The 26,788-nt window shown below is 41.9% G+C and overlaps 1 protein-coding gene and 1 non-coding gene across 2 annotated transcripts in view; one reads left to right on the forward strand and one right to left on the reverse strand.

Annotated features, from left to right (window-relative positions):
• The window catches only part of WWC3 (WWC family member 3), a 117,015-nt gene that overhangs the window by 12,407 nt on the left and 77,820 nt on the right, over positions 1-26,788 (reverse strand). Inside the window, exons 7-16 of the mRNA XM_075263648.1 lie at positions 25,416-25,565; positions 25,249-25,322; positions 13,898-14,140; positions 8,704-8,793; positions 6,905-7,470; positions 5,126-5,243; positions 4,169-4,243; positions 2,641-2,727; positions 1,167-1,359; positions 649-813 (exon numbers count right to left, since the gene is read on the reverse strand). Coding sequence (XP_075119749.1) covers positions 649-813; positions 1,167-1,359; positions 2,641-2,727; positions 4,169-4,243; positions 5,126-5,243; positions 6,905-7,470; positions 8,704-8,793; positions 13,898-14,140; positions 25,249-25,322; positions 25,416-25,565 — 1,761 coding nt within the window. The remainder of the gene's footprint in view (positions 1-648; positions 814-1,166; positions 1,360-2,640; positions 2,728-4,168; positions 4,244-5,125; positions 5,244-6,904; positions 7,471-8,703; positions 8,794-13,897; positions 14,141-25,248; positions 25,323-25,415; positions 25,566-26,788) is intronic.
• On the forward strand, positions 22,031-22,177 carry LOC142196283 (5.8S ribosomal RNA). The gene has a single exon (XR_012715164.1). It is a non-coding gene; the product is annotated as a 5.8S ribosomal RNA (ribosomal RNA).

Raw genomic sequence — 26,788 nt, forward strand, 5'->3', positions numbered from 1 at the left:
AGGATTTGTCTTGAGCTTTGCCCTGGTCTCACAGACCCGTGATAAAATACAGGATTGTGTAAGAGGCCTTACAATATAATAGGTCAATGTGCTAGCCCAGAAAAACACAGCTAGTACACTGACAATACACGTTTATGTGCAAGAAGCCTTCCAGAGAGCACCTTTAGGGCCGGTTTACATGGAGTTAACGCGCTCGCATTCTGGCATGTATACACGTGTCAGAATGTGAGCGCTCAAAACAGAACCCATTCATTTCAATGGGTTGTTACGGGTGTATAATGCGCATAATTTTGTGTGCGTAATTTTGCAGCCGCAAAATTAGGCGCGTTATACGCCCATAACGACCCATTGAAATGAATGGGATCTGTTTTGAGCTCTCACATTCTGACACGTGTATACGTGCCAGAATGCGAGCGCCTTAACTCCGTGTGAACTGGCCCTTAGAGAGATGTTAGTGAGAATTGAAACACACTTTTATACCTTGTGCACATCTTCGCAGCCATCTGTCTAATTTACCAACAGGCTTTAATAAGGTATTCTGTACCCGGCCAGTGCTCTGCCCCCTTTCCTTTTCTTGTGGCCATGAAGTGTCCACTAGGTCACCAGACCATATCATGTTGTGGATCTAGTTCTGTAAGTGCTACTCACGGTTTTTGTTGGATTAGCGATTTCCGATGACTTGGTGCAGTCTCCAATACAAGCACCATCATTAACCCTCTGTGGGACAGCACTGCTGTAGGTCTGGACCGGATACCACTGAATATGCATCTCTTTTGCTCCTTCATAGCCAGCCAAGTTGATCTGAGCAATCCCCTGTAATGTCAGACAATAATAGCAGTATATGATGAATAGACTCTTAAAGGAAACCTTCTCCGCTTTACTCATTAAAGGGGTTGTTCGCTGTAAAAGAAATTTACAAAAACAATAGCTGTGTGGAGTTTTAGTCTTCTTCCTCCTACACTATCCTATCCTATCTACACTGTCTATGAAATGAGCCCTAGTGTGTCTGAGAACTAGAAATGAAATTATGAGTCCCAATGGAAATGGCAATATCTGTACAGTGTGGTGGAATAGGACAAAAGGGTATAAAGTGCGCATACAGCTCAGGACATTGAGGACATAGACCTAGCTTAATGCCAAGTGTAATGTATAGAATCCATACTCACCAGCAGCTCTTCTTGTTGTTCAGGACACACAGAACATATGTATAGCTGTAAGGAGCTCAACTTTAAGACGCTGGATTGCATAGGAATCTGAAAAATTTCATTAAACATCAGGGGCATTTGGAAGTCCAGAGCTTTGGAGCAGTAAGTGCTTGGTGTGGTGGAATCGAGAGAAGGCAGATAAACTCGAATATGTCTGCAATAGAAGGAGATCAATTGTTATCAAAATACAAGTTTATCTTAAATAATATAACCATACTGTAAAAATAAAAAGCTATCAAATGAAAGGGGTGTTCTCGGTGACATTTTCAGGTCCGGGCACCACAATCACATGTCAATAGCCTTCGGCACATTCAGGACTGGCAAGCTTGAGGCATCCTGTCTGCATGGAAGCAGATGTTTCTCTGTCTCTTCAGAAAACTGATGCCAGAAGAGAAGTCAGGTATCTTGTCTGATGTGCAGATGTGAGAGCAAACACAAGGAAAAGAGCAGGAAAGGAGGGGAAATTGGAATATGTAGCAGGATACCATGTGTGAGTGGGCATTGTGGCTGGCATGGGTGATATAAAGGGCACTGTGACCATCGTAGGGGAATTCATGTCTGCAGCTGTATAAGGGGCCCTGTATTACGTAATAAGGACCTTTCTCCGCCTCCATCAACTTCAGTTCTAGTTAAGCATCTGTTAATCGTTGGAATTTTTTTCTCTAGCTCCTCCTTAATCCTGTTAGTTTTGGTGCCTGCCAGGTGGGCGGTGTCAGACAGGAGCAGGCAAGGGGGGGTGTAATTCTGAGGTCCAATCAGAAGGGGGAGCTTAGAATAATAGCCTTTGCCTGCTCCTGCCTGACACTGAGAGCCTGAACCGCACATCAGACTCCAAACCCAACAGCAATGATTGCTCCAGAACGGTAAAGAAAAAAATTTGTATTGTTCCGGAATCAGTGGAGCAGCAGCTATTAAATGATGCAAAGAAGTGGACTTTGTGGAGGCGGTTATAGGTCCTCTAGATAATGATAGATTGTGTTATGGAAGGTCGTACTTATGCTGTAAATTCTCTATGGCGTATTGAGGACATGCTCATTTAAAGAAGAGGCATAGGTCTTGAATTTCCGCTTTCCTGCCCCATTAATACATCCTACTAACAAGCAGGAAGATGCTTAACATAACTAGACAACCCAAAAATGCACGAAAATACTTAGTATAATACACAATAAATACATGTGGTGTTATCTCTGTTCCATTACAGAAACAGAAATAATAAAAGGACAGTAGTGCTGGATACAACATGTGCCCTATGGACCTTTTTACTATAACGGGGTCAGTTGGGTTTCCGCCAAGCTATCTGTCATTTTATCAGATCACATAGCACAGTATTCTTCTCTCATTTGTCTAGCATTTTTGACAGAATCCGTGGCAGTGAAGTGAACGTAGCCTAAAACTCCCAATATACACAACTTATGACTTATTTATTTATACTTACATTTTGCATCCTTGCTTGATAGAGAGTCCATTAAAATTTTTAAGCTGCAAAACATGTACAAAAAGACATTCGCTTCCACAATCATACCTGCAATGAAATACATGGTATAGATGAGTGAGGTTGCCTACAATAGCAGAAAGGAAAATAACTGGTTTATGTTTGTGGCGGTCACATTAAATAACATACAAAGCAATCGTAATTTTCATATCTCTATCTCGGCCCTAACTCTAGCGGATATGCCCTAGTCCAGGAATTACACCTAACGCAATGCGGAGAACTGCCCGTTTCTCTACTGCATACATCCTATATAAATATGTATATGGATACAGTGAGGACTCTTTGGGACAACCACGCAAAATGACATTAGAAAGTGGTCTTCTGGAGGTGGGGGGGGGTCTTCTCAAAGAAGATGGTTAATATGGAAAACTGAAAATCCGTCATAGAACATGTGGTCAAAGAAAGGGGGAGGCCTTCTACTATTATTTTTTTGAATTTATTTGAATGTACTGCTCACATACTTGTGTTTTTCCTTTATATGTTTCTTTGTTTTTATTGGTCTATTTCAGGCTTTGTTGTACTTAAAAATTTGCAATAAAACTTTGAATTGAAAAAAAGAAAAAGAAAGGGGAAGGTATTCTCAAAGAGGGGATCTTTTTGAGAGATTCCGCTGTCTATATATATATATATATATATATATATATATATATATATACACACACAGTATATATATATATATATATATATATATATACTGTATATACTCGAGTATAAGCCGACCCGAATATAAGCTGACCCCCCTAATTTTAACACAAAAAACTGGGAAAACTTATTGACTCAAGTATAAGCCTAGGGGGGAAATGCAGCAGCTACTGGAAAATTTAAAAAATGAAAATGGTCGGAGTTTTTGGGTGCAGTAGATGCTGGGGAAGGGGAGGGGAGGGGGTGTTTTGGTTGTCTGTCTGCCTCTTCCCTGAGCTTGAGGACTGGGGTTTTTTCTTCCCCCACTTGGAATTCAGCCTGGCTGAATATAGGGTATCTGCGGTAGGCTCCTATTAACCCCTTCCCCACGGAACAGGAGCACTGCAGATCCCCTATATTCAGTAGACCGGGCACTGTCAGACACAGGGAAACCTAATGTGTTTGTGTTTCACAGTAATTTTCTACTTTTGTATGTATTCTAGGGAAAGGAGGGATTAAGAACTTTTATTTTTTTATTTTTTGCACTATTTTATGGGAGATTCTATACATTGATATTGTGGCTGGTCATAGACCCCCCTCACCCTCCTAAAAAAAAAATAATTTCTTTTGCTGACTCGAGTATAAGCCGAGGGGGGCTTTTTCAGCACAAAAACTGGGCTGAAAAATTCGGCTTATACTCGAGTATATACGGTAATATATAATATAATATATAATATAATAAAATAATATAAATAATATAATAAAATATAATAATATAAATATAATATAATATAATACATATATATACACATTCGATGCAAGCAAAATATAATACATAAGCTTCACTTACACTACTCCAACATGTACTTGAGGTTCTTTTCTTTTCTCTGAATCTTTACATCCGGAATCCTCAACATTCTCATTCCTGTACAGAGACAACATAGATAAGAGCATGTTGTACACCAATAGTATTACACGACTGTCTGAATCTATCCATAGGATAGGGGATACATTGCTGATTGGTGGCCATCCAACCACTGACACCCCAACCAATCCTGAGAACGGTAGGTGTTTTGCCCCCATTGTCAATGTAGCCGTACCCATGCTTCATTCATTTTCCTGGCAGTAATGACAATAGGCTACCTGCTATCTGTGTCCACCACAACTGCATTCTCATTGGAAAGACAACATACCCATGGGGTCTCAGCAGTCGGACCTCTATCCCTCAACAAACTATCCTCTTTTCTATAGATAGACCAAAAACATTTTTCATGGCATAACCCCTTAAACCAAAAAGTGAACACCCAATATCTTGTGATGGTGCTTGCAGATGCCCACTGCTGTAGCAAAGTCTATTGACATTGCTACAGTTTATTCTCCCCTGCAATCTAGAAGACACAGGAAGGGTCTCCAGTTTTGGCGAAGACATAGGTGGTTTATTACGGCTTCTGTCTTTTCCAGATTTAGTGTTAAATCAGTGCTGCGTGGTGCACAGACTACGGGACTTGAGAGTTAATGCCAGGTGCCTCCCGCCATAGCAGAGATGTCTACTGTCATTACAAAGGCTGCTTTGGTGCAAAAGAGACGTCCATGTGTCACATTTACATTTAAAATTTGATCAGAATAATTTTCAAATTTAAATAAAACACTATCAATTGAAATTTAATTTATTTATTTATTTTTACTTTTTATACAATTTTCCTTCGATAAAGATAAAGGTTATTAATGACTTTTCTTATCCCACCAATTATAAAAGCTGCACAAAACACTAAAATGAGTCTGACCATTAAGGGTTAAAATGTCGAACCTTTTACACAAAGCTTCAAAAACACCACTGTCACTTGCAAGAGAGTCATCTGATAATCCCGCAGAGACTCCTTTGGCTTTCTCTAGACTTATTCCACAGTCTTCAGGGGTTGCAATTCCTGTAAATGATACAGAGACACGTAAATGTACAACATTGCTTTATTATCTGCTGACAAATGTGTCTCCTCTATAAATACCAGGCACTTAGCAGTGTGAACACTGTTTAGTTAGTTAGCGGTTAACCAACGTTTCTAGGAAATACTGAATACGGAAAATTGTTGCCATTCTATATTCGACCACTAGGTGGTGACATGTCACCTCCAATAGACTTAGGGTTTTTCCCACTAAGAACATTTATCACCGATCTAAAGGATTGTCACAAATGTTATTGGTGCGGAAATCCCTCCAAATGATCAAAAATAGCGAGCTAAGAAGCAGTGTCAATAAACGCTAAATTCTGTGGAATAACAATGACATCGCTGTGGGTGCGATCCCTGGGACCTCTAATGAATAGGAGCGGGGCCCAAAAGAACTCCATGCCTTGTCTGTGCAAATGAAACACAAAGTGACCCTGTGGACCATATTTTCTGAAAGCCCCATAGAAGTAAATGGAGTACCAATACTGGCACTTCATTCACATGGAGGAGGCAAGAAGGACTTTTTGGCCTCCGTTCTCTAGACCCCAGTGATCGGACACATATTCCCTATCCTGTGGATATAGGATAAGTGTCTTTACTGACAAAACCCCTTTAATGCATGTGCTGGGAGGATACTGGAAACAAAAACTGCAGATATCAGTATTTAAAGGGGTTTTCACAAAACTCATTGGACTATTGAGACAACAAAGCGCTCCTAAGTTCTGCAGCATCCTCATTGTATATATGGGTCCATCTACCTGCATGATGTCTATATAGCAACAGCGCAAGATCTTACAGCTTGTACTGCTGGCACAATTATAATAGGTGAAATACCGGTTACCACAGTACAATTTCTGTTTGGGCAAGATGGAGCCCATGATCTCTTCTCACACTATTAACTAAGGGGGTGTTAACAAACAGGAATTTGACACTGAATTTTAATTGATTTTTTCAACTAGTGCAAAAAGATAAGTGTCCTGCTTGTTGTTTAGGTGGATTGCACCTGAGAACTCCCATTGCAATGAATGGGAGGCAGAAAATACACCTTATCCATCAGAGTGGAATTCGACTTGGAATTTGTCAAAATTTCAATTTGGAATTTCACCTTGCCCAAGAAAGGCAAAATACAGTGGCACTCTTCTCCAAATAGCGCTTTAAATTCTGCTTCAAATTCAACGTGAAAAACCACTTCAGTCTGAGACCCCGCGTTGCGGAAATGCAGCTTAATTTGTTGCAGATTTTGTTGCGTTTTTTTGAGCCAAAGCCAAGAATGGCTACAAAAGAAATGAGAAATATATAAGAAGTTCTTATACTTCTCCCTTCTGCTCAATCCACTCTTGGCTTTGCCTCAAAAAAACCGCAATAAGATCTGCATAAAAAAAGCTGCGTTTCTGCAACATTGGGCCTTAGCCTCAAATTCATCATTAAAATCTATGTTGGTTCTTGTGAAGCAGAAAAATTCGGCTTCAAATTTTTTGCTTGACAAATTCAGTGTCAAATTCTTACGTGTGAACAGCCCCTAACACAACATTGCTATTTTCCTTAAATTATTATATATATATATATATATATATATATATATATATATATATATATATATATATATACACACACACATATCATTATATAACACAAATGCGTACCTGCTCTCATCTGAAGACTTGAAAACTGAGCTCCTCCTTCTCTGACACTTCTATTTTCAGCATGAAACCCAAGCAAATGGGAAGATGTTCCCTGTGTCTCTTCATCGGCCACAGAGGGTCCATGTCCTCTCATAATTTCCAGGGCCCCCATTATTTCCTCCAAGCCCTCCGACATTTGGGCCAGTGGAGAGTCACGAGAAGCAGAGAGAAAAGGAGTGTCCAAGGGGGAGCTTGGAGGGGACAATGAAGACAACGATGACCGCGATGACAGAGAGGCGAGTGACTGAGGGGTGTCCATTGACATCTTCTGTTTCCCGAGGTTGGAGAGGCCAGCTGTTTCGGAGTATTGACTATCTCTGCAAACAGCATCTAATGGAATCATATCAAAGCGCATATGCTGAGAAAAATCAGAATGAGATTCAGGCTTCTCATAATGTGGAAGGCCATAAATGTCCGTAAAGCTTATAGAGCTGAGAGAACCTCGACTTGATGCCAGAGATCCTCGACTTGAGGCCAAGGAACCACGACTGCTGCCAGAAGACATGGTAAGGTTGCTGGCAGACAAGCTAAATCAAGGGGGAAAAAAAGAAGTAAAAGTATAATATATAGAAAAATTATGTAGTCATATAACAAAACCAATAAAACACAAAAAATAGAAGACATGATTTTTACTAAAGGGAGTGTGTCGCTAGAACCCAGCCTGTCACCTCTGCCTTGCAGATAGATAGTTTAGGATCATCTGAATCAAACCGTGTTTTCCCCTTGGACATGGTTAGGTCCATTACATAAAAAAGTGATACTTTTGTCAATATGTAAATGAGTTCTCTGGAGCAATGAGATTGTTGTTCATTACCTCTATGGAGCAATGGAGCCTCATTGCTCCAAAGAGCTCATTTGCATATTGACAATAAATTTTAAATAAATGGTTACGACTGACTTCCACCCAATAGAAGTGTGTATGTCAGATGTCTTCTGACTGGGGTGTAACTTGAGGGGGTGCAGAGGATGCAGTCGTACTGGGCCCAGAAGCCTTAGGGGACCCATAAGTACTGGTATTAGTATTGAGATTGCAGCTTCCATCTGACCCATAAACCAAGGAGACGCACAGATTACCCGAACCACACTAAGGTGGATTAAACTCCTTAGACCCATAACCATCACTATCAAGAATTCGCTGTAGGAAGGGGGCCCCGGACAAACGATTGCACCGGAGCCCACAAGACTTTAGTTACGTCACTGTTTTCTGGCCTTATTTTCAGATACCAAACAATTCTTATCCACTGTTTCCTGCCGTTGTCCTATGAGCAGTCGTAAGGAGGAAACCACTGTTTGATTCAAGTGAATCTCACCTATCTTGAGTTGATATGTTGGATACTTATAACAGACTCCCTTAAAGACTTGTTATGGAAACTGCTTCTATGGAAAGCACATTGTGGTACTTTTGGTAAGAAATAGGCTCAGCGAGGCCATTGCATCTGTATTGTACTCATACTAGGCTCAGTAACAGACTACTCTTCTCTTACCCTTCCAAAATCAGAACCTAGCAATATAAGGCTAGGTTAACATCTGCGTTTGATGACCATTCGGGGATTCCATCCCCCTTTCTGCTTAAAATGCAGGACTTTTCTCTCCACATATTTGGGGCGACACCCAAAAAACCACATTATAGTCTATGGGTCCATGGGTTTCTGCTTCGGGTCTCCAAGCAGACCCGGAGAACAGAAGCCCCAAGGCTTGTGCAAACCTAGAGACCACATGCAAAGGAACAGGAGTCTGGTGGTCCAGATTTGTAAACTTACCTTTTAAGCTGAGTATGAAGGTAAGAAGTCAGACGGGTAGCTTCTTCTAGATGCTTTAAGAGGCAGTTTTTTTTCTCTTGTAGCAGTAACCTTCAAGAAGAAGAAGCGGTATTATTATTCCAGGCTCATTGTCCCCTTAAGGCCCTCTGCACACAACCAAGTCTGCTTCTGATGTGGGGCTGAGCTTGCAGCAGAGGTTCACTTAGATGTATTCATGTCTATGGGACTTCCAGTCTATTCCATGCCCATCATACAGATGATTATAGAGCAGGTCCTTTCTCTTGCTCCGTGTCACCGGAGCTCCCATAGACGTGACTGCATCACAGAATTTACTCTAATGAAACTCTAGTGTCATCAGACTGCATTACACTGCAAACCTGTCCCCACATCGGATGCACATGTGTGAATGGAGTCCAAAGAGTCCCTATATTAACAGAGTAGTGAGTTGCTATATTACAGCTGAAGCCCCAAGGTGCAGAAAAGCTGCTTATTTTGCAGCGGTTTTTGGAGCCAATGTCAGGAATGGGAAATATATAGAAAGCTCTTATACGTCTTTCTTCTGCTCAATCCTCTCCTGACGGCTCAAAAAAAAATAAAAATGTAGCAAAATGTGCATTAAAAAGCAGCTTTTTCACATTGTGGGGCCTCAAGCCTTAATATACTGAGTTTTGTCAGCTTTTGATTGAACACATGATCAGACTCTAGAATAGGTTTAACCTCTCTGCACTTTATACCCTTTACCCATTCCACTAGACCCCTTCCCAATCCACTGTACTGGTGGCTTGACAATTCTCAATGAATCCTAAATTTATACAAAAAGGATCACGATTTTACAATGCACATTCCACTAAATGGAATAAAAATGGCGAATTTTAAATTTACCGATCGGTAAATCTGTCTCAGAGATAAGTTCCTGCCAGATCAGTTTTGCCTGGCAATTCCTTATGGATGGATATATATTTATTTCAATGTATTTGCCTTATGTAAATATTAATCTAATTAATATTAATCTGAAATCATGCCATGTAGGCAAAGACACAAACATCCTGCGACAGAATGTGGTCAGGGCATAATCATACACATTAGGGAGAGTGTGTGTCTACATAGGCAGTACGGAGACTTACAAGTCATTCCTGCTCCGCTAGGGATTCTGGGTAAAAAAAAATGCAAATCTATTCTCCAGTATGTAATTAGGAGAACAGTGCACTCTGTATGCTGCCCTCTAGAGGGCAGCCCCCTTAACATCATGCATGTTAATAAGTTAATAAGCCTACTAACATGATGCAGAGTTTATTGCCAAATTAGTATTTCTATTCCAAAAGGAACAGATTCATGCATGATGTTAAGGGGGCTGCCCTCTAGAGGGCAGCATACAGAGTGCACTGTTCTCCTAATTACATACTGGAGAATAGATTTGCATTTTTTTTACTGCGATAGAATGGAAATTCAATTTCATTTCTTTGCCATGATTCATTAAAATAGATCTGATACAAGAGTAGCTGTCCTATAGGATCACCTTCTCTCCCTACACACACCAATGAGCCTTGGATGCCCATGCCCACTGACAATTTGCTTGCTATCCTTACTTGGACCAGTTTTGGCAAGTACTAACCACTGCATACAAAGAACACCTCACAAGACCTGCTGTTTTGGAGATTCCCCTACCTACTTGGCCTTTGTCTGAACCACCTCTCAGCAGTTCCTGCCCCTAAGCATCTCCCTGCTAACTAATTTGCAGTTCACTCCCTGTTGCTAGCAAAGATCCGTCCATAGATACATGACATAAGTAAGATGTCTACACAGTGAGTGTTGGGTGAGGTTCTGTTTTGTCTTCACCTAAAAACTTTGTGGTCTATTAATTATACTCTGTAGAAATATGGCAGGGATAACACTGGTATCAAATAAGACGTAACTTTTACTCGTGATATTTAAAACCCCATAAATAGTGAAAAAGATAAAACAGGCTACCCTTCAAATATATCCCACAAGAGCTTCTGTACGTATCAGAAGACTCCTGCTTTACATTGAACTTGTTAGCCTAGATATAAGATACGCCATTCAGTAGACACCTATAGTCAGGATTTGTCGCTCTATCAAAATCACTGATTATTTGCTATAGACACAACTTCCTAGGTTGCTACATTACATGTGCGGCGTAGCAGAGAGCAGAAATAACACATATATGTGTCAGCCCCAATTGGATTTAATCTACTGCTCAGCTGCACAAATTGTGAATAAATGAATGAATAATGAATGAATAAATCCTTGCAGACTAGTATATGTCTGCTTAGATCTAAATCCTAGACCTATGTTCGGCGGATGAATTTTTATAGCTGAACGGGACACCCTGGAGGGTTGGAGGCAAGGGATACACACATCTTCCCCATTATATCATTCCTAAAGAGGGACAGCATCAGCTATTAAGATATAGTAGACCGTGCTTGTTACGCCGATATATTTTCCCTCTGTTCTGTCCACTAATTTACCCCCCAACAGGTTCTAGGTTAGTTTAGCGTGTCTCTCAACGCGTTTCCCTGTGCCCCTATCTTAGGACATAGTTCGTCAGGAGAGTTGTTCCCTACAGATAAACCCAAAATACAGATATCGATTTTTGCGGTGACAACCGCAGTTCTCGGCGATGGTGAGTGCCGATACTTCAAATCTCTGCCGCCTGTTTTGTCTTCACACAGTAAATGGAGAGGGGAAGGGTTGATTCTCAAACTGTTTGCTTGTTGCTCGGAACTTGAGCAGCCAAGATCTGTCTAAAACCCGGGGCCAAGGTAGCATAAACACCGCAGCAAAAATCCACCCATTGCAGAAAAAAAACAAACGCAAAGGACATGTTGCGATTTCAAAAACTGTCTCATTTTTTGTAAATTGCAGTATGTCAATTATACCAACATAAACGCTGGCTTATTCCGTATAGGTTTAATTGAAGCAGAGAGTCCGCAGAGGTAAACAATGCAGACTTTCTGTGAAAAGCACTGTGGGAAAAATCGTGATGTGTTTTTCCCGCAGCACTTTTTGGGTGTGCCTTGCTACTAGGGGCCTTAGCCTAAAACACCCTTTACACTTGCCCATATTCTCTGCTTCCAACATATGTTTACTTGGTACCTAATATGCTACTTATTAACTGGTGCTGCTGTCACAGGGTAAGCAGCACTATGGCGGATGGGTATATGTGCGCTCTATAGCTATGAATGATGTAACACATCATTGGTCTCATACAATCTTTCAGCAGTTTGTCATACTGTACGCAGGGTAGCCTCCGAATCGATACCCCTGGGATCGATGATGCACTTCTTTCTGAGAAGGAATTGATGACTGACCTCCCTGGCTACCCAGAGAGGCACAAGAGAGGTCAGCCTAGCAACAGACTGTTTTGGATCCTCCTTGCAGAATACACATGATACATTATGGGATTCGGCTGATGCTGCCAATCCTGCAGTTTTCACATAACACATGTCCAGAAAACAATTTGTTCTCCTAAACCAACAGTTTAACACTCTTCTATGGAAGATAAATCACTTACTTATTTCAAGCCAGTGTTATTCTATTTAGGAAAACATTTCAGGACCGGGATCATTGGCTTGGAAATGTCAAATGAAGCTTATACTCAATACAAACACCCACAATCGGTCAGAACGGCTTGACAGAAATATTCGGTCTATCAATTTCAGCACAACACACACCTATTTTACCACCATACAGATGCCAAGGATTTTTGGACATTTACAGTCCAGTCCTATTATTTCTTTTTAATATTTATTTGAGATAAATGAACTATTGTTTCTCTTGAAGTACGCAGACGCAACCGCGCATCCCTCCGCATGGACCTGTCCATTTCAAGTTTTGTCAATTTTTTAACAGATTCCACATGGACTTTTTTGCAGCATTTTAAGTTTTTGGATAAGTGTAACTTTTTTTGCTGTCAGGTAAGGAGGGGGTTTGCGATGCACTTTATTAATCTATTGTACTTTCTTTTAGCAGAAATCAGGTTCTAAAGTTCTCCCATATTCATCCTGTATTTCCAGTATGGTAGCACATGAGACTTAGCTCTCACATAACACCAGAAGCATTGATCTAGGTCAGACCTGGGCAATGTACGGCCTGCGGGCCATATCCGGCCCCTGATTGATTCAGTCCAGCCTGCATAGCTTGACTCGAGAGGCGTGTCTAGGGAGGCATGTCTTAGTGCCAGCAGGTACTGAGAGGGGAGGGAGGGGGGATGTTATACTGGGGCAGAGATTGAGGGGGGGGGGCATGAAACTGGGGGAGAGATGGAAGGGGAATGTTATACTGGGGTAGAGATGAAGGGGGGACATGAAACTGGGGGAGAGATAGAGGGGGGGACATGAAACTGGGGGTAGATGAAGGAGGCACTTAAACTGGGGGGACATTAAACTGGGGACAACTGGAGGGGGCATTAAACCGTGCAGGTAGCTGGAGGGGGACCTGTCTGCCTCTAGTTGCCCCCAGTTTAATGTCACCCTCCAGCTACGGTTTAATTATTGCTTCCAGCTGCCCGAGTTTAATGTCCCCCTCTAGTTTCCACCAGTTTAAACTGGGGCACCAGGAGAGGGACTTAATACTCTGGGGCAGTTGGAAGGAAACATAATAATGTGGGGGTATATAATGTACGGGGGACTGTAGGAGGATTATACTTGTGGGGGCACATGAAAAGATGATTGAGAATGGGCAGAATCAACATAGAAGTGGGTGGAGCTAAATTTGCTGCGGCGTGCATGGCCCTCTAGCATAGTTTCAATTTCTTATGCGGCCCCATGGGAAAATTAATTGCCCACCCCTGATCTAGGTGGTATAAAACTGGAGATACAGCTATTTGAAATGCCCTCATCTCCCACACACACACATTTTTGGGACAGCTATATCTGTATATACTGGCAATACAGGGTGAATACAGGACAGATCTCTCTAGGGCTTAGGAGAACTTTAGAACACAATAGAAACACAATAGCAAAAAAAAAAAAAAAAAAATGGAACATCACGCAATAACTGATGAAGATTCTGAATGTATATGTGAACAGTGCCTAGCTTTAACACATACTAATATATCGCCACCTGCTATTAAATAGAAAAAAAAAGACGATGGAAAGGACATCATTTGACTTTTAGGGTAGTAATGACTGTTATACTGTTAATAAAGTTTTGGTCTGGTGAGCCAACTACAAACCTTTCAGTAACTCCTTGGGCAGTAGTGGAGCAGGCCCTCTGTATCTCATCAGCCAGTCGCCTTTTCTCCTCTTCCAACCTTGCCAAATCTTCAGGAGATCGCCTTTGCTGAGTGATGAGCTGCAGGTCTTGAAGGAGGGCTTCCTTCTCCTTGATGAGCTGGAGGCGATCCCTGTCGGCTTCAGCCATTCCTGGCCAGGCTTCATTATCCAGCAGAGCCAATTGGTGTTGGATGTTGGAAACTCTGATAGATAACATAATAAGTAATTAGCAATGCTCGGTAAAGTGACCAGAAACATTCTTATAGAAATGCATAATAAAACCCACAACTCTCCAGGACATCTGCCGTGTAACCCTGGAATATCTAGCTGAAAATGGGGCTTTTAAGAATATTGCTCTAGTAAAAAAAAACCTTAATAGAAACAGAAGATTTCACTTTGCAGATCCACCTTAAGGGGGCATTCGCATAGAGTAAAGCGGCGCTGATTCTGGTACGATAACTTGCGTAAGAATCAACGCTGCAAAACAGAATCCTATTGACTTCAATGGGTTCCGTTTAACGCGCGTAACACATTGAATTCAATGGGTTAAAAAGCCTCCGTGCGAATGCCCCCTAAGTTTACATTGAAATAAAGAGGTAAAAACTGTCCTCTTACAGCAAGACTGGCAGCCATTTCCACTTGGAAAGGCAGAATGTGGCAACACACTGGAGAGACGGTAGTCACCCTCTGACTGTGGCTAAGAAACAGCCTTAATGTCTTAATAACCAAAACCACTGGTGAGCCAAAATGAAAAACTCATCTCAACGGGGGAGATTTATGAAGCCTGGGGGTTTACGATGTATTTTTTTGACCCTGCTGCTCGTGTGGCTGCCCCTGGTCAGTCCTTTCATTTGTGGCCAAAATGAAGCTTCTGGGCCTCAGTGCAAAATATGTCATGTGGCCCTATTCCTACCTTATGCCATTTAGGATTGTGGCATATTTTATGTGGCTGTGGAACCTTAAGGCTGGGTTCACGTGGGGTTTTTTGGTCCGGAAACTGAGGCAGAGGCCGCATCAGTTTTCAGACCAAAGAACGGGTAGCTGCGACATGATGCCGGTGCAGTGCATCCCATCGCGCACTCCACTCTGGATTAGGCCTGATGAATGGGCTTAGTCGGGAGTGTCTTCAGGCGGATTCAAGAAGTGAATCCGCCTGAAGAATGAGCACGTCGCTTCCTTTTTCGTGGAGCCGGAACAAACGGCTCCCGAAAAAAAGAACTGACTGGCTCCCATTGATTTCAATGGAAGCCGTCTCTTTGGTCAGGATTTTGAGGCGAATTCAGCCTCAAAATCCTGACAAAAAAAACTGTGTGTGAACTCAGCCTAAGGGGTCCTACAGGATCCAGGGACTGGTAATGGCTGATACCATCGCACCCCCTATAGCTTTTTTCTGCCCACTAGTATGTCTTTGTAGAATGGGAGGAAATCCACACAAACATGGAGAGAAGATACAAACTCCTTGCAGATGTTGTTCCTGGCAGGATTTGAGGCCAGGACTCCAGCACTGCAAGGCTGCAGTGCTAACCACTGAGTCACCGTGCTGCCCCAGCTACACACCTGTTTGTGGCCGGTATTGCAGCTCAGCCCTATTCACTTCAATGTGGCTGAGCTTTAGCAATACCAGACACAATAAAAAAAAAAACTGACTTTTTTTTTTCTAATTGCACAAAATCACTTTAATGAATTAGAATTACACTGCAAATTAATTTTGCACTCATTAGTGATGTTTTTGCCTTAAAAGTAGAAGCCTACCCTTCAGAGATATCACAATACATCTACTCCCCTTTGGCTCTTGAATATGAGACATGCAGCCAAAAGTAAAGCAAAGTATGCTGATACTTCTCAATTTCCACAGGAGAAATGACATTACATATGGCCAGGAAAAAAACCTCTCCCAAAAGAAAAGAAATCTAACACAGTTTATTTCCTACTAGCATCTGGAAAGAATTTATATCACGTGGCCTCGAAGGCAAATATTTTTCTTAAAACAATGTTTTAAAAATGAAGGGAAAAAGGCTTAAAAGAAAAAAAAAAAAGAAAGAAGTATCCCAGCATTTGTGGAAGGGGAATTCAGCACACGCAGAGTAATAAAAAGACAGATTAATATTTCCATGTCAGGGCAAAATGACCCGAGAAATACAGATCTCCCAATGTAAATCATGAGTATTGACAAGACGCATGGCATAAAATACGTACATAGATGGGATAGAAACCAGCCTAGAAACAAGATACGCTGCAGATCGTATAGCTGTGGCTATAGCTTAGGTGCCAAAAACCACTAAGCAATGCATTTAAGGTAGTGCTAACTTTTTCCATCAAAACCAGTGAACTTGTAGTAGGCTATTTGCACTATTTAGCTGCCTAACGCCTTGTCTAATCTCAGGGGCAGAGGAAAGCCTGGTTGAAAATAGTAAAAATCTGGTTTCTATGTACATGCTACCTAGTAACCCCAATGGACAGACTGCAGTTGTTATGCAGAATATCCCAAGCAACCAGAATATCTGACATAATTTAGGCCCAGTTCACATCAGCATTCAGAAAAGCGGTTACCTGGGAAAACACGCGGATCCCATAGGCTATAATGGGGTCCGTGTGGTTTCCGTTCGGTTTCCGCAGGAAGCATGTGCAAGCAGCACTTTTCTTTCCACATGATTCGTGCAGAGACCACACAGACCCTCAGACCCTATTATAGCCTATAGGGTCCGCGTGTTTTTCCAGGTAACGGCCTTTCTATGCGTATAGGTTATAGGACTCCCCAAGCAGAAACCTGAACGCAGATGTGAACCAGGCCTAAGCAGTCTAGCTGAACGGAATCCCTGAAAGAGCTGGAGAATCACAGGTTTAAGACCACTATCCTAAGGAGAATTCACACATGAAAGGTTTTTTTAGCCATAAAATAGTACGCAAAAATAGGAGGGAAATTATAGAGGAAGGACTGATAATTTTCCTTTCTCCTGTATTCACTCCATCAGAACTTGAGAAACAGACCCAGAATTTTTCGGCAGGCAGAGCATTCAGAAAGTATTTCAACCTTTTTCACTACTTAAAATCTTGTTGTGTCCCAACTCCATTCTAAGACTCCGTTCCCATGGAGTAACGCGCCGCTCATTCTGACACGTAAACACGCGTCAGAGTGAGCGCTTTAAAACAGAATCCCATTGACTTCAATGGTTGCTGTCTTATGCGCGTAACACATCGAAATCAATGGGTTAAAAAGCCTCCCATTAATTTCAATGTGTGGCGTGCGTAAGACGGCACCCATAGAAGTCAATGGATTCTGTTTTAGAGCGCTCACTCTGACACGTGTTTACGTGTCACAATGAGAGGTGCGTTACTCCGTGGGAACAGGGCCTAAAATGGATAACATTTTGTTGTACTCAAATTGCAAACGGTATCCCACGAAATCAAACAATGAAAAAGGATTTGTCAAAATGTTTGCAAATTTCTGAAAAATAATAATGTGAAATATCACATTCACATAAGTATTTATAGGGTTTCCTTTACAGCATCTCAGGTACGATGTTACAAGTTTGGCATAACTGGGGGCAACACGATGGCTCAATGGTTAGTACTGCAGCCTTGCCGCGCTGGAGTCCTGGGTTCAACTATTACCAAGGACAACATCTGCAAGGAGTTTGCATGTTCTCTTTGTGTTTGAGTGGATTTCCTCCCATAATCCAAAGACATACTGATAGGGAAAAAAAATTGGATTGTGAACCTTATATGGGGCTCACAATCTACAAAAAAAAAATTTGTCATACCTGTATTTGGGGACCTCTTTGGCTCTGCTATGTTGGATGGCAAGGGCTAGTGCTCCGCTATGTTCAGGTCTCTGAAAAGAGACTCCGGCTGGATGACTAATATATAGACTGATCCCAAAGCCACCCCAGTGTTGCCTTAGTAGTGTGTTTAGGATCATTATCCAGTCCAATGGTGAATGTGTGCCCAATCTGAGGTCCAAAATGTCAAATATCTCTCTTTTCTACTTTTATATTTCCTTCTATTCTGAGTTGTCCATCACTTCTTGCATTTGCTCCCACCACCAAGTATCACCAAAGGTGAAGATTTGACCAGGTAATGACAGCTGCCATGCCTGGTTTCTTCCCATGACACTTGGCATTTAGGCCAAAGAAGTCAATCTTGCCTCATCAAACTAGAGACTGTGCATCTCATGGTTTGAGAGACCTTTTTGGTAAATTCCAAACAGGTTGCTCTGGGCCATTTATTAATAAGTGGCTTTGATCTGGCCACTCTAGCATGAAGACCTGATGAAGTCCTGCACAGATGGCTGTCCTTCTGGAATTTCTCCCATTCCAATAAACCACCTCTGGACCTGTATCTGAGTGACCTCTTTGTCCCCCAATTGTGCATAAACGATGTTCTTTGGGACCTTTAATCCTCAACATAGTTCTTCAATTCCATGGCTTTGTGGTCACCCAAACATGAATTGTCAATTGGGGAACCATATAAAGACAAACCTACAGTCCTATGAAAAAGTTTGGGCACCCCTATTAATCTTAATCATTTTTAGTTCTAAATATTTTGGTGTTTGCAACAGCCATTTCAGTTTGATATATCTAATAACTGATGGACACAGTAATATTTCAGGATTGAAATGAGGTTTATTGTACTAACAGAAAATGCGCAATATGCATTAAACCAAAATTTGACCGGTGCAAAAATATGGGCACCTCAACAGAAAAGTGACATTAATATTTAGTACATCCTCCTTTTGCAAAGATAACAGCCTCTAGTCGCTTCCTGTAGCTTTTAATCAGTTCCTGGATCCTGGATGAAGGTATTTTGGACCATTTCTTTCTACAAAACAATTCAAGTTCAGTTAAGTTTGATGGTCGCCGAACATGGACAGCCCGCTCTCAAATGATCTGAAAACAAAGATTGTTCAACATAGTTGTTCAGGGGAAGGATACAAAACGTTGTCTCAGAGATTTAACCTGTCAGTTTCCACTGTGAGGAACATAGTAAGGAAATGGAAGACCACAGGGACAGTTCTTGTTAAGCCCAGAAGTGGCAGGCCAAGAAAAATATCAGAAAGGCAGAGAAGAAGAATGGTGAGAACAGTCAAGGACAATCCACAGACCACCTCCAAAGAGCTGCAGCATCATCTTGCTGCAGATGGTGTCACTGTGCATCGGTCAACTATACAGCGCACTTTGCACAAATAGAAGCTGTATGGGAGAGTGATGAGAAAGAAGCCGTTTCTGCACGTACGCCACAAATAGAGTTGCCTGAGGTATGAAAAAGCACATTTGGACAAGGCAGCTTCATTTTGGAAACAAAAATTGAGTTGTTTGGTTATAAAAAAAGGCGTTATGCATGGCGTCCAAAAAGAAACAGCATTCCAAGAAAAACACATGCTACCCACTGTAAAATTTGGTGGAGGTTCCATCATGCTTTGGGGCTGTGTGGCCAATGCCGGCATCGGGAATCTTGTTAAAGTTGAGAGTCGCATGGATTCCACTCAGTATCAGCAGATTCTTGAAAATAATGTTCAAGAATCAGTGACGAAGTTGAAGTTACGCCGGGGATGGATATTTCAGCAAGACAATGATCCAAAACACCGCTCCAAATCCTCAGGCATTCATGCAGAGGAACAATTACAATGTTCTGGAATGGCCATCCCAGTCCTCAGACCTGAATATCATTGAACATCTGTGGGATGATTTGAAGCGGGCTGTCCATGCTCGGCGACCATCTAACTTAACTGAACTTGAATTGTTTGTCCAAAATACCTTTATCCAGGATCCAGGAACTGATTAAAAGCTACAGGAAGCGACTAGAGGCTGTTATCTTTGCAAAAGGAGGATGTACTAAATATTAATGTCACTTTTCTGTTGAGGTGCCCATACTTTTGCACCAGTCAAATTTTGGTTTAATGCATATTGCGCATTTTCTGTTAGTACAATAAACCTCATTTCAATCCTGAAATATTACTGTGTCCATCAGTTATTAGATATATCAAACTGAAATGGCTGTTGCAAATACCAAAATATTTAGAACTAAAAATGATTAAGATTAATAGGGGTGCCCAAACTTTTTCATAGGACTGTATATGTTTCAAAGTCACGTCCAAGCAAATTAATTTACCACCTGGAACGCTAATCAAATTGTAAAATCATCTCAACTAAACAGGATTCTCCCAAGCTCAATTTTAAGGCCTCATACACATTGGGAAATATGGAGCAGAAAAGTCAATCCTTGCAATAGATCAGTTCAGATTTTCCAAATAGTCAGGAGAACGCGACTCCATGCATCAGAGTGATCTATGATCCTAGGTGTCTCGACCTTATCACGGCTCTACTATACCCAATACAGTTTTGGACAGTGGAGTCTCAGAGAGACATGGACTTCTAACATTATAGATCACTATGATGAAAAGTGTCCTGGTCTCTGGACCAAATTAAGTCCAGGAAATGTGAGCACTATATGGTCCAGATTTTCTAGACTGTCTTTAACTGCGTCCATGGACCTCAATGTCAAATTTTGGCAAAAATTCCCAGAAGCCTAATTTTGCTATCATTTTAGGGTCTTGCGTGTAGATGGATGAGATAAAAAGAATAGCATCTGCTGCAATGAAGGGGCTGAATCCTTACTTAGTATAAGGCATTTAAAGGGATTCTATCATTAAAATCGAATTAATTTTACTGTGTAAGCGGCCATTATTCTTATGGCTGGCAGGCCTGCACAGTCGGCTCGGCCCAAGGCCTAGAAGTTTGACCACCCGTGCCGGAATAAGACGTGTGAAGAAGACATGTTCCTGAAGAAGATGGAGGCGGCGCTGGAGAGTTCTCTCACAGCATTGGGGACGCTCCCAGTGCTGTTTGAGCACTGGGGCCCGCCCCCAGTGCTGCAAGAGAACTCATTTGCATACCGACGAAAACTGGGATTTATACCGAACAACGGTGCGGAGAAGACATCTAAAGGTAGGAGATGAATAGCCTTTCTTAAGTCTATTCCTACATGTCACCGAGAAAAAAAAAATTGATTTTAATGGTAGAATCCCTTTAAGACAACAGGAAAAAGAGTAACCTCTAATGGCTAACCTCATCACGGATGTTATAAAGGTAAAGTAGTAAAAATGTGACCATAACCTTTCATGCCAGTGTATTAAGATCAAGTAATAAGCATTAAATACCACATAAATCTGCTATGAAGTTCTCTGAGTCATTTGTTATTGAATTTCATTGCTGAGGAACTTCAAACCGTAAAAATTTATTAACGTCATCTCCTCTCCCTACTAGAAAGGTAATCTGGTGAAAAACGAGTCCCTGCGTCTGTGTTTCCTAACCACGCTCATGAAATTTACACTACTGTGAGCAATAGTCTCAATGGTGACATGACTCCCACAACCCCGCTTTGAGGTTATATTACATTCCCTTCACTTTCTCTGTTCATATGTCTCTTGCACTGGATCTGCTTCCCTGACATCCATATAGTAATATCCCCCAGTCACTGGTCACCGTCGCTTCCTGCTCTGTGGCTAATCCCTTATATCGGATTGACATGACTGTAATACAACAATTTTAGGTTCTTCTGAGTGTGACACACAAGGTTGTGTAAAACCCCCATTAACCACTTATTGTAGCTACACGAGAGTACTTAAAATGTGGCTATACTACAACCATCCGAGTAGCGAGCCACGGCCATAAAAAAATGCTGCAGAAAAGACCACAGCACAAACGCGTGACGTTTTTTCCCACCGAGTTTTTCACAGTAAGTTTGCAGAGTTTTCATCTGTGGACTTTCTGCATTTCCCACTGAGGATATTTCTCTGCAATGTGTGGATGTTATTAGCCAGAATCCCATCCACTTTACAGGTAATGTAATACGCAGCATTCTTTGTCGTCGCCAAAATGTTGCGAAAATGTCCCCTCTGACAGTACAAGGTTAGAGTACAGTATGATTACGCTAGGCTATAAGGCCCACCCTTCTGACAGTGTGGAGATATTACTAAACATACAAAATCAGTATAAAATATCCAGCTCACACCGTTATCTTAAGATCCTTCCTGGGCTGCTCGGATGTGGGTGGACTTCAACCAACGATAACCATTCAGGTGTGTGAGCAGAGGAATCCAGCGTCAACCAGGCTCGTGCGTCGATGAAGAACGCAGCTAGCTGCGAGAATTAGTGTGAATTGCAGGACACGTTGATCATCGACACTTCGAACGCACCTTGTGGCCCCGGGTTCCTCCCGGGGCTACGTCTGTCTGAGGGTCACTCCTCATCGTTCGCCCGCCCAAGTGGCCGGCTCGGCTGGGGTGTCTTCGCAGTGAATCCCTCCCGGTAATCTGTGATTACCCTCGGATATTTTGTAATGATTTTATAACAAAGAAATAAAAGTTACATTTTATACCGCCTGGTTGACGCTGGATTCCTCTACTCACACACCTGAAGGGGAGATATTACTGCAGAAACTACCAGGAAAACCGACTACCGGGAAAGCGCTGAATTCAGTGCCCTGTTGGCTTTCCAGCACTATATAATACCGTACATTCATGAGGACATGAAAGGTCTTTAAAGAGGACCTTTCATGTTCTCCAGCACATGTGGTTTTATATACCACTAGAAAGCCGATAAAGTCGGCTTTCCTGTTATGTGCCCCCACGCTGGAGATATCGGTGCTGTTAGTTTCGGCACCGATCTCTGCCCACCGTCACAAGTTCCTGACAGTGTAGCTGGGCTGTGAGGAACGCCCCTCCTGACAGTACTTGTTCATAGACTAGTACTGGGACGGTGTTCCTCACAGTTCAGTGTCATCACTGGGAAGTAAGGAACGCCCCACTTGACAATACAGAGCTATGGACGAATACTGTCCGGGGGCTGAGGGGCGTTCCTCACAGCCCAGCTATACTGTCATGAATGCCCTTCTGACAGTGGGCAGAGATCGGCACCGATATCTTCAGCCTGGGGACAGCTTTCTAGCGGTATATAAAACCACATGTGCAGGAGGACATGAAAGGTCCTCTTTAGGTGCAACCCCAGTGTTTCCAGCCAGATGGAATTTTATCTCTAGCTCCTACTATCACCAAGCAACCAATGCTGATATATCCATAAACCAAATATGCTAATAAGGCTCTTTACCATGAGTGGGTGGCACTTGACTGGAGCACATAGCCTAGGACCCCCACCTGATAGACAAATTAGCCCACTGTGTGTTGAAATTAAAAGCCCTGATTTCTCAGGAATGGTGGGGGCTAGAGAAAAACGACCAATTATGCCAGAATGAGTGGAGTCACACCTACTGAAGGATTCAATGAGTTGAAGCTGGTGGTTAAAGGTCCTCATTAAGGTATGGCCTACATGTTGGGCACAATCTAGAGCACCAAACAGTCAGAATCTACTGACTCCTAACATATATCCAAATTCAGTTCTACCTCCGACTATGGGGTGGAGCTGCTGCCTTTTGGGTGACAGAATGCCACCCTACATGAGTCTTATTGTAAATTATATTTAATTTAAGTGGTGTGAGCCAAAGCTTTAGATCATTAAACTAGAATAACATTTAATATAGTTGCACATGTCACCCCTAAACCCTTTAAAATCGGCCATTCCATTAGGTCGGACACTATGTATGTCACATTTAGCAGCAAATGAATATAAACAGCATTGTAATAAGCAGACGTTCCTCCAGGAGCTGTTTCTATTAATATAGTCATCCTAACATAAAACTAGTTCTGAAAGCATCTGTATAAATGCTCAGCAGCTGACCTTTACTACCACCATGCAAGGCTCCCACTGAGCTCTGCAATCATGCAGGAAAGCTAGCCTTTCCCTAGCAATTTCCTCCGCCACACCCTGACCTTCAAACCCTTTTAGATCAGGAATTCCTGCAAAGAAACAAAAATCAGCTACATTCATGTTATAGAAGAGGACATGTTGGTGTTCGGTTTAGCACAATACTAGCTAAAACCATACACCGTAAACCTGAAAACGGTTTATATCCAGACACAGACCCCAATATCTTGCAATGTTGTTAGTGGGAGGGAGAACTCATTGATAACAGTGGACACTTCTAAACCTCAAAGTGCTAACCTACATTCACATGATTAAGGTCTTTTTTTTACCAGACGTCACATGTCAGCGTTACATTCAATGTCAGTGAATGGGGGCTATTCACATGATCCTTATTTTGATGGTCCGTTGTAATGGACGTTTAAAATATAGATCATGTCCTATTTTTGTCTGTTTTAACGTATACCTCCATACACTAATGTGTTAGGGATCTGAGAAAATGGGTGCAAGATGGGGGTAACATGGTGGCTCAGTGGTTAGCACTGCAGCCTTGCAGCGCTGGAGTCCTGGGTTCGTATCCCACCAGGAACAACATCTCCAAGGAGTCTGTATGTTCTCCCTGTGTTTGTGGATTTTCTCCCATTCTACAAAGACATACTGATCGGGAAAAAAATTGTACATTGTGATTCCTATATGGGGCTCACAATCTACATTAAAAAAAAAACTAAAAAAATGGGTGCAAGATGGATGTTTTTCACGGCCATTTTGCTCCTCGGTCATCTGAATGAAGTCATAGCGAGCTTCCTTTAAGGGCTCATACACACAGCCATCTTATTATAGGGATCTATAATATAGTAAAGAAATGAATGGGCCTATACTATATCACACGTAGTGTAGAATGTTCTATTTCGTGACCCAAATGGCCATTTGTGCTTGAACCTTCTTGTCCGGGTAAGGTGTAAGGATTTCAGAGCGGGGGATAAGTGGACAATTTATAGAAAGCATTTTTAAGTGTTCCTCTTTGTACACAGTACATTCCCCCTCCTACGCAACACCATAATAAGGAAAGTGTTGCCAGACGTTCAACGTGTAGAATGCACATATACACGGGATCAGGCACGAGACCTGCAAGAACACTGGAAGCCATTGTGTAAAAAGTGCCTAAGAAATGAAGAATGTGGATGAATAATTTACACAAAATAAAATATACTTCATTAAAACTGACGATAGAGTTAACTCCTTCCATGCCGCATGCTGTAATGGAGTTTTTTGGGGGGTTTTCATCATGAAGTGTGAATCACAGTGTTGAAGAATTTTTTTTTCTATTTATTACATAGGTATTTCTCCACATCCACTTCCATCACTAGATAATCTAGACCTTTATATTATCACATATATTTGTCTATACCGTCCAATATGTTCGCCTAAGATCATTCAATATAGTGAATATCTAGTAACAACTCACTTGTTATATTACATGTCTAATATACAATAATAATGTATGACCTACACTATAACGTACAATGATATTCATTTTATTTTCCGCCATGACTCACCTCTTTTTGGCTTCCTCATACTGCCAGTTAAGTCTGACTCTGTCCACCAGTCTTGCTTTATCATCAAAGCCGAACTATTAGAAAAGAAAGGAAATTATTCCATTTGATTGAATAAAAATACAAGTAGTGATATTCCATCTCCGGAAAGTGAAGTGGACGTATCGCACCTCCCCGACGTTGTCTGTTTGTGAGCAGGCATCACAGTATTGCTGAGGTAAACACGATTCGTTGAGCGAGCTGGAGTTCTGGTGAATGTTGTGCAGAGAGTCGGAGATGCAGCAGCTGTTTCTGAATCCATCAGTCAGCTTAGCCAGGCTCTGTATGAAATAAAAACATGGCTGTCTGTCCTGTTCATTATACTAGACATTAAAAAACAACCAAACCCCCTCAATGGTACGTTATATAGTGGTTGACTTCTTGCCTAAATTTTAGACAGTGGCTACTGAGGATGAGTATGTAGTACAATGTTTTCAGTCATCGGGGACATGCGGATGTCCCCCGGGTGCCGCCCGTGCATGGGCTGTGCTTCCGTGGCCCCTTTCATTAAATGAATAGGAGCCACGGAAGCAAGGGCCGCAAAATAGGACAGGAATAGAACCTGTTCTATATTTCGTGGCCCAGACTGTCAAGCCGCATATGTGACCGTACAATTCACGTGTGTTTTGGCCCATAGATACCGTATGAATGGGTCAGTGTGCTATCTGTGAAACACACAGCTAGCACACTGAACACAGCCATGGTCGTCTGCAACTGGCCTTAGCCTCATAGATCCATGTTTTTATTGGATTTTGTTTCCATCATTGTAGAAGAGCATATTATCTAACTATAGGATGACATTATATGTACATGGTTCTCTACGGCCACTGTCACACAATTTTGATCAGTTTATTTTCACCAAAACCACTAAAATAGCGAACAGCAATGAAGACTGAGGGACCCAAGTGACTATAATGGGGTCCACTGTGTGTCCATCGGTTGTCTGTTCTTTGTAACTGAAATCACTGGACAAAACAGTCAGGCTTGCAGGACTTTCATACAGCTGAACTGTAAGGCAACTGGCCTCACACTACTGACCTATTCCAAGGATAGGATACCAATGGGTTTTTTTTCAGAAATCTTCTGTAGACTAAGGCTCCGTTCTCATGGAGTAACGCGCCGCTCATTTAGACACGTATAAACGTGTCAGAGCGCGGTGCATCAAAACAGATCCTGTAGACTTCAATGTGTGCCGGCTTACGCGCGATAAACATTGAAATCAATGGGTTACAAAGCCTCACATTGATTTCAATGTGTATTGCGCGTAAGTCCATGGGATCTGTTTTGAAGCGCCGCACTCTGACACGTGTATATGTGTCTAAATGAGTGCGCGATACTCCGTGAGAACGGAGCCTAAGGCCCCATATAGCAGGCCGCAGAAAAAAAAAGCGCTGAGGGAAAAACCGTGGCGGCAATGCAACATGTTTTTTCCTGCAGTGCTTTTCACAGAAAGTGAATGAGTAATCCTCTGTGGAATTTCTGCCTCGAGTTCACCTACAGTTAG

Source organism: Leptodactylus fuscus, chromosome 2, assembly GCF_031893055.1.
Source record: "Leptodactylus fuscus isolate aLepFus1 chromosome 2, aLepFus1.hap2, whole genome shotgun sequence".
NCBI classification, from domain to species: domain Eukaryota; kingdom Metazoa; phylum Chordata; class Amphibia; order Anura; family Leptodactylidae; genus Leptodactylus; species Leptodactylus fuscus.